The sequence below is a fragment of the Chiloscyllium plagiosum genome, chromosome 18, assembly GCF_004010195.1.
Source record: "Chiloscyllium plagiosum isolate BGI_BamShark_2017 chromosome 18, ASM401019v2, whole genome shotgun sequence".
Classification (NCBI taxonomy): Eukaryota; Metazoa; Chordata; class Chondrichthyes; order Orectolobiformes; family Hemiscylliidae; genus Chiloscyllium; species Chiloscyllium plagiosum.
This window is the reverse complement of record NC_057727.1, coordinates 9168272-9175863: the sequence shown is the minus strand read 5'-3', so window position 1 is coordinate 9175863 and position 7592 is coordinate 9168272. Positions and strand designations below refer to the sequence as shown.

Here is a 7592-nt window from a genome sequence, read left to right as displayed (position 1 = left end):
GCTCTGATCTCCAGAATCAGCAGTCCTCACTTTCTCCCACGTTCGTCTACCCATCACACTCTCAGCTTCGTTCCACACCAGCTCCACCCTCCTCCCATTAAATCTCTCAGCCCCCTAGGGCCACCAGCCTTATTCCTGATGAAGAGCTTTTGCCTGAACCGTTGATTCTCCTGCTCCTCGCATGCTGCCTGACCGGCTGTGCTATTCCAGCACCACACTCTTGTGTCCTCTTCTCTGCTGTCGAACTCTTTGACAGTTCCCAGCCCATCCTACCAAGTCTCTCCTTCTTGTTCCAGTCTGTCTTGAACGGCAACACGTGTTGGGCCACCTATACTTTGTAAACGACATGACATTACCATCGCTCAAACATGCATATGGATGTGAGTCAGTCTTTCAAAGTAGCCATGTTTATGGGCATTTTATCGACTGCAAAGCTTACGAGCAGGGGCTTATAGTTCAAACTTAACCACAGGAATAGAAAGTGAGAGTGGAAACTGTTGCAATTAGAACAATGCCAGAACAGAAACAGTACTTTACATCTATTAGGTCATTGATGGGCACTAGCACATCTGTAAAGTTGCACGTACTTAGGATCATTGGTGAGTGTTTGTTTCAAATATCTACAGACTATAACCGCTCAGCTCGGACCTGAGAACCTCATTGATCTTGAGGCTGGTGCTATTTTCACTCAAGGCTACAGTAATGATTTATAACGTATTCAAAATCTTACATCTGTCAGCTTTTTCCATTGTAAAATTTCTATGTCCACATGTATAATGGAAACTCTGCAAACCCTTCTCATTCTCACTCTTGTGTGGAATTGAAGTGCTGCAGCACCGCCCCTGGTTGAAGAGTGTAATTACAGTATATCCGTTTGTCTCAGATACAGACCATAATGAACGTGCATATTCGAATTTATCGTATAATTACATTTAATAAAAGCGCAGTGTAGTGATTGGAATGAGGGCCAGGAGGGTCTCATTGACTGAGATCCTTGACTGGGGCTGTTAACCCAGTCCCATCAGGGAGCCCTGGCTGACAGATATAAACAGTTAAGCAGTGTTGTGGGGGGTAAAAAAACAACAGGGCTACCAGAGGTCCTGACAAAAAAAAGAACAGGAGTGTCCGACATCCTGAAAAATAAGAAGTGGAGGGTTACTGGGTGGTGGGGATCCCCAGTGGAGGGCTGTCTGTGCAGAAGAAAGAAAAAACATAAACAGGATTATCAAATAAGCACGACCGCAATTAGGCGGTAGTGTGGGGGGGGAGAGAAACAAAAACGAAAAAAAAGCAGGAGTGTCAGAGGTTAAAAAAAGAAATAAAAAATAAAAAGGAGTCTGAGAGAGCCTCCTGATCCGAGGGACTGGCTCTGACGAGGAGAAAGTGAGGGGGGTGGGTGTCGCAGATGCTGGAGATCAGAGTCGAAGAGTGTAGCGCTGGAAAAGCACAGCAGGTCAGGCAGCACCCGAGGAGCTGGAGAGTCGACATTATGAGCGTGAGCTCTTCATCAGAAACTCTTCACCAGCCAGCCCAGAGCCCATGTCCTCGGAACATGTGAAAAAAGAGTGACTCATTGACAGGATACGGGCCTCTGTGCAGTTATTTAAGGCAGTTATGTTTACCCTTCAACTGGGGACTGAATTCTATCGATGGACCTTAGTCCAATTATTTCCCACCTTGTCGCCCAATTTCACATGAAGATTATGTCCGCCCAGACCCTCCATGATCAAATGAGTAAAATGTTGAAAATCTGGTATGCAGTGTATGCATTTCTCGCAAAGTTCCATCGACTCCTGCAATATTTCCTCAGGGTTCCCTAAATCTTGACTGTTATAAAACAGCATGCGCTCTGCCTCATACATAATACTGCAGGGGAAGCACCCACATTTGGAAAAAAGCAGGAGCTGTATGGGGATCAGAATATCAACTATGCCAGGACATATACAGGGAGAGTCAGTGAACTGTTGGCCCTTATACGTATAATTTCATTCGTTCTTGGGATGTGAGTATCACTGGCTTGGCCAGCATTTACTACCCATCATGAATTAGATTAGATTACTTTTTAGATTACTTTTTACAGTGTGGAAACAGGCCCTTCGGCCCAACAAGTCCACACCGACCCGCCGAAGCGTAACCCACCCATACCCCTACATTTACCCCTTACCTAACACTATGGGCAATTTAGCATGGCCAATTCACCTGACCTGCACATCTTTGGACTGTGGGAGCGCTGCGAGGCAGCAGTGCTAACCACTGTGCCACCGTGCCGCCCATGGTGATCCATTTCCTTAAACAGCTGCACTTGTTGAAGTGTAGGTACATCGACAGTGTCATTAGGAGGGGAGTACCAGGACTTTGACCCGACAACAGAGGAGGCATTGCTATATATTCCCATTCAGGATAGTGTGTGGCTTGGAGGAGAAATTGCAGGTGGTGATGTCCCTGTGCAATTTTTCTGTCCTTGTCTGTTGAGGTAGTAGAGATGCTGTCGAGTTGGTGAGTTGCTTCAACGCATCTTGTAGACAGTCTACACTGTGTGTCAGTGGCAGAGGGATTGAATGTTTAAGGTGGTGGTGGCAGGGTACCAGCCAAGTGGTTTGCTTTGTCCTGGACGGTGCTGAGCTGCTTGAGTTTTTGTTGGAGCTGCACCCATCCAGGCAAGTCATAGGGTCATAGAGATCTACAGCACGGAAACAGACCCTTCGGTCCAACTTGTCCATGCAGACCTGATATCCCAACCCATCTAGTCCCATCTATTAGCACCCGGCCCATATCCCTCCAAACCCTTCCTATTCATATACCCATCCAAATGCCTTTTAAATGTTGCAATTGTACCAGCCTCCACCACTTCTTCTGGCAGCTCATTCCGTACACGCCCATCCTCTGTGTGAAAACGTTGCCCCTGAGGTCACTTCTATATCTTTCCCCTGTCACCCTAAACCTATACTCTCTTGTTCTGGACTCCCCCACTCCAGGGAAAATACCTTGTCTATTTATCCTATCCATGCCCCTCATGATTTTGTAAACCTCTATAAGGTCACCCCTCAGCCTCCGACGCTCCAGGGAAAACAGCCCCAGCCTGTTCAGCCTTTCCCTATAGCTCAAATCCTCCAACCCTGGCAACACCCTTGTAAATCTTTTCTGAACCCTTTCAAGTTTCACAACATCTTTCTGATAGGAAGGAGACCAGAATTACACGTAATATTCCAAAAGTGGCCTGACCAATGTCCTGTACAGTTGCAACATGACCTCCCAACTCCTGTACTCAATACTCTGACCAATAAAGGAAAGCATACCAAATGCCTTCTTCACTATCCTATCTACCTGTGACTCCACTTTCAAGGAGCTATGAACCTGCACTCCAAGGTCTCTTTGTTCAGCAGCACTCCCTCGGACCTTACCATTAAGTGGAGAGTATTCCATCACACTCTTAACCTGTGCCTTCTTGATGGTACTCAGGCTTTGTGGAGTCAGGAGGCACATTCCTTGCTGCAGAATGCCAGCCTCTGACTACCTCTGGATGTAGGTTTGCTCGCTGGGCGGGAAGGTTCATTTCCAGACATTTCTTTACCTTACTAGGTAACATCTTCAGTGGGCCTCCGAGCGAAGCATTGCTGATAATTCCTGCTTTCTATTTATATGTTTGGGGTTCTTTTGGTTGGTGATGTCATTTCCTGTGGTGATGTCATTTCATGTGGTGATGTAATTTCCTGTTCTTTTTCTCAGGGGGTAGTAGATGGCGTCTAACTCGATGTGTTTGTTGCTAGAGTTCCGGTTGGAATGCCATGCTTCTAGGAATTCTTGTGTGTGTGTCTGTTTGGCTTGTCCTAGGATGGATGTGTTGTTCCAGTCAAAGTAGTGTCCTTCCTCATCTGTGTGTAAGGATACTAGTGAGAGAGGGTCATGTCATTTTGTGGCTAATTGATGTTCATGTATCCTGGTGGCTAGTTTTCTGCCTGTTGGTCGAATATAGTGTTTGTTACAGTTCTTGCACAGTATTTTGTAAATGACATTAGTTTTGCTTGTTGTCTGTACAGGGTGTTTCAAGTTCATTAGCTGCTGTTTTAGTGTGATAGTGGGTTTGTGGGCTACCATGATGCCAAGGGGTCTGAGTAGTCTGGCAGTCATTTCCGAGATGCCTTTGATGTAGAGAGTGGCTAGGGTTTCTGGACACGTTTTGTCTGCTTGTTGTTGAGAGATCGGCGGACTGTGTTCATTGGGTACCTATTCTTTTTGAATACACGATATAGGTGATTTTCCTCTGCTGTTCATAGTTCCTCTGTGGTGCACTGTCTGTTGGCTCATTGTGTCGGCACATTGAAATAACGTTCTGATGCAGTTTCATTTGTGGATGTTTGGATGGTTGCTTCTGTAGTGCAATATTTGGTCAGTATCTGTTGTTTTCCTGTACAGGCTAAGGTGGGGGCTCAGTGACCTCTCAACAAGCTCTGATCTCTCCCTTCTACTGTCAAAAATTCAAATGGAAATGTTTTACATGTTTGCCGGAATCCCTTTCACTTGGTCAGATTTATAGTGAGATCCAAACACTGAAGACCGTAATGCATCCTACCAAGCCATCCATGAAGCAGAGCCAACTCAACATGAGAGAATGCCAGTGGGAGTTTAGCAGGTCTCCAGTAAGGATTATGGATCTGTAGAATTCTTTACTACAGAAGGTTGGTGAAGCTGGGTCCTTATGTCTGCTTGAGGCTGGGTCCTTAAGTCTGCTTAAGGCTGAGATAGGCAGATTTGAATCAGTAAGGAAATCAAGGATTATGGGGAAATGGCAGGTAAGTGGAGTTGAGGATTATCAGATCCGCCATATTGAATTGAATGGCAGAGCCGAGTCAATGGACTGAATGGCCGACCAATGTTCCAGTGCATTATGATCTTTAGTACTTGGATCTCACTATAAATCTGACCGAGTGAAAGGAATTCTGGCAAACTTTAAAAACATTTCCATTTGAGTCTAAACGCTGGGATATAGGGATATGGAATATTTTCCATATCGGAGTAGCAAGAACAGCAGCCAGCTTTGTTGGGGCCTGCAGAAGTTGGAAATTATGTTGAACCCAGCAAGGGCCCACCCTTGGCACATAGTTCCACGGTTAACACTGGAAACATATGCACTGTTTCTTACACTGTGGTGCGTCAAACTTCGTTGTAGGAGCAAATCTATGGCAATTTGCCTCCATCTTGTCAATTACGGCTTGATTCTCCCATTCAGTGGGCTCTTGTTTGGATTGACTAATTGGAAGTTTTGCTTGTTTAAGACTTGATGTCTTCATAGTGAGCAGGAATGGTTAAAAACAAAAGTGGGTGGAAAATATTTCATTACATTTTATTATGTGTACTTTGCTCTGTTTGACTTTTTTGTTGCAGTTTTGTTTGACAACGGATATAGAGTCAAAGGAAGTTGGGTCAAAGGTGGGTCGATGTCCAGACTTTGGTGAGAGGTGGGATAGGCTCAAGGGGCTGAATGACCAACTCCTGTCTGTCCAAAAGCAGAAACAGAAATTGCAGGAAAAGCTCAGCAGGCCTGGCAGCATCTGTAGAGAGAAATCAGAGTTAACGTTTCGGGTTGAGTGACGGGAGGAAGGTCCTGTTACTCCAGATGTCATCCAGTCATTACGCTCTACTCTGCTCTGATTGTATCATTCTTTAAGAGAGCAATTGGTTTTAGCGCCACTTCCTTGCCTAGCTCACGTAGACCTACAACGTTTCTCCCTTCAAGAATTTATCTAAATCTCTTTGCCCTAGCAACCCTTTTAGGTAGCACTTCCTCAGTCACAACATGCCGCTTAAAAACTGACTCTCCTATCCCTAACTACAAGCAAAAGATTTTTCATCCTTTCTCGTTGATATATTAGTTCTGTTCGAGCACAAAATAATCACGCAATCCAGTGCATCAATCCACTGAGCAGAAAACGTACACCTTTTCTCTTTGCCATGAGTTCTTCAAAACATTTATGACAGTAGCACTGAGAATTGCTGTGGGATTAGTGGATACTGATGTGTGTTACTGACATACCTATGTACCAGGAGAGTGCGAGGACTGCAGATGCTGGAAATCAGAGGCGAGAGTGTGGTGCTGGAAAAGCACAGCAGGTCGGGCAGCGTCCAAGGAGCAGGAGAATTGATGTTTTGGGCAAAAAGCCCGATGAAGGGCTTTCCTGATAAAGGGCTTTTGCCGGAAGCGTTGACTCTCCTGCATCTCAGATGCTACCTGACCTGCTGTGCTTTTCCAGCACCACATTCTCATACCAATTCACCAGTCACTGCTTGCTATCAAAAATGTATCAATCTCTCACAACATATACATACATTCATTAATTTATATGTAGAATATTATTTCAAAGGATACACACCTTTGAAAGCTGCTCAACTTTGTCAATGTTAACTCTCACGTGTAATTTCTCCTTCAGGAACCTACTGGACCTCCTACTCCTAAACGACCTCGAGGAAGACCGATAGGCAGCAAGAACAAGGAACCGCGAGCAGTCCGAAAGGTACCTGTTTGGAAAGGCGTTTTTTACTTTTATTTTAATAGACACAGCCTTAATTCATTTCCAGGTAGCCAGTGGGTGGATGTACTTATTACTGCACCTCCCAGCTCTGCAGAGCCAACAAAGCAAATTTTCCATCTCCCATATTTCAGTTCTGTGTGATTCTGTGTTTGGACAGCATTGGCTGAACTATCCTGAATGCGCCAATAGCTAGGCTAATGACCAGTTTATAATCAGTTGAGCTTGTAAGGTGGCTCAATTTCATTTGCTAGAAGCAATATGCATTCATTTGCTGGGCTCTATATTCTTCAAGTAAAAGGAATGTGCTCTAGCCAGGCACATGTTTGAGTTACCCAGAAGATTAGAGAGCCTGGTGCTTCCTGCAAGGTAATGCCTGGTGATTTGGAATTGACTTGCCAACCAGTCAGTTCCTGTAGGATAAATTTTGCATTCTTGCATTTCTCCTGATGAGTCAAATATCCAGCGATATATTTACAATTAACAACTGTATTGGCAGAAAACAATAAATTGTGTGTTTTAATTTCCCCACAATGATCCCTCTCTTGTTTTGCCCACTGCAGTATTCTGGCGATCAATGTTCAATTCTTGGTGACACCTGGACCAAGCCTGGAGGGTGGGGAGGCCAATGCAACAATGTCAGGACAAACCATCACTAAATCCTGGAGTGTTTAAAACTGTCCTCATCCTCCAATGACAAGTTTAACAGGATAGTGAGGGTGATCAGCACTGACCCTCCAATAGTACAGCCCTCCCTTGGCACTAAACCTCCAACAATGCCCTGCCTGTCAATATAGTTAACTCAGCCACATTAGGGAGCTCAGGACTCCGGCACTCAATTCCTCTACCAATAAAAGCCAGTACGCCATATGCCTTCCTCACCGCACAAGTTCAACAGGATAGTGAGGGTGGTCAGCACTGACCCTCCAATAGTACAGCCCTCCCTTGGCACTAAACCCCCAACAATGCCCTGCCTGTCAATATAGTTAACTCAGCCACATTAGGGAGATTTAAACAATCCTTGGATAAGCATATGGATGATGATGGGATAGTGTAAGGGGACGAGCT

The 7592-nt window shown here is 45.1% G+C and overlaps 1 protein-coding gene across 4 annotated transcripts in view; it reads left to right on the top strand.

Moving 5' to 3' along the window:
- Nucleotides 1-7592, top strand: part of si:ch211-161c3.6 (high mobility group AT-hook 2b) — a 222959-nt gene that overhangs the window by 72455 nt on the left and 142912 nt on the right. For all 4 annotated transcript variants that reach the window (XM_043707659.1, XM_043707656.1, XM_043707657.1 and 1 more), the window contains exon 3: nt 6426-6509. In XM_043707659.1, coding sequence (XP_043563594.1) covers nt 6426-6509 — 84 coding nt within the window. The remainder of the gene's footprint in view (nt 1-6425; nt 6510-7592) is intronic.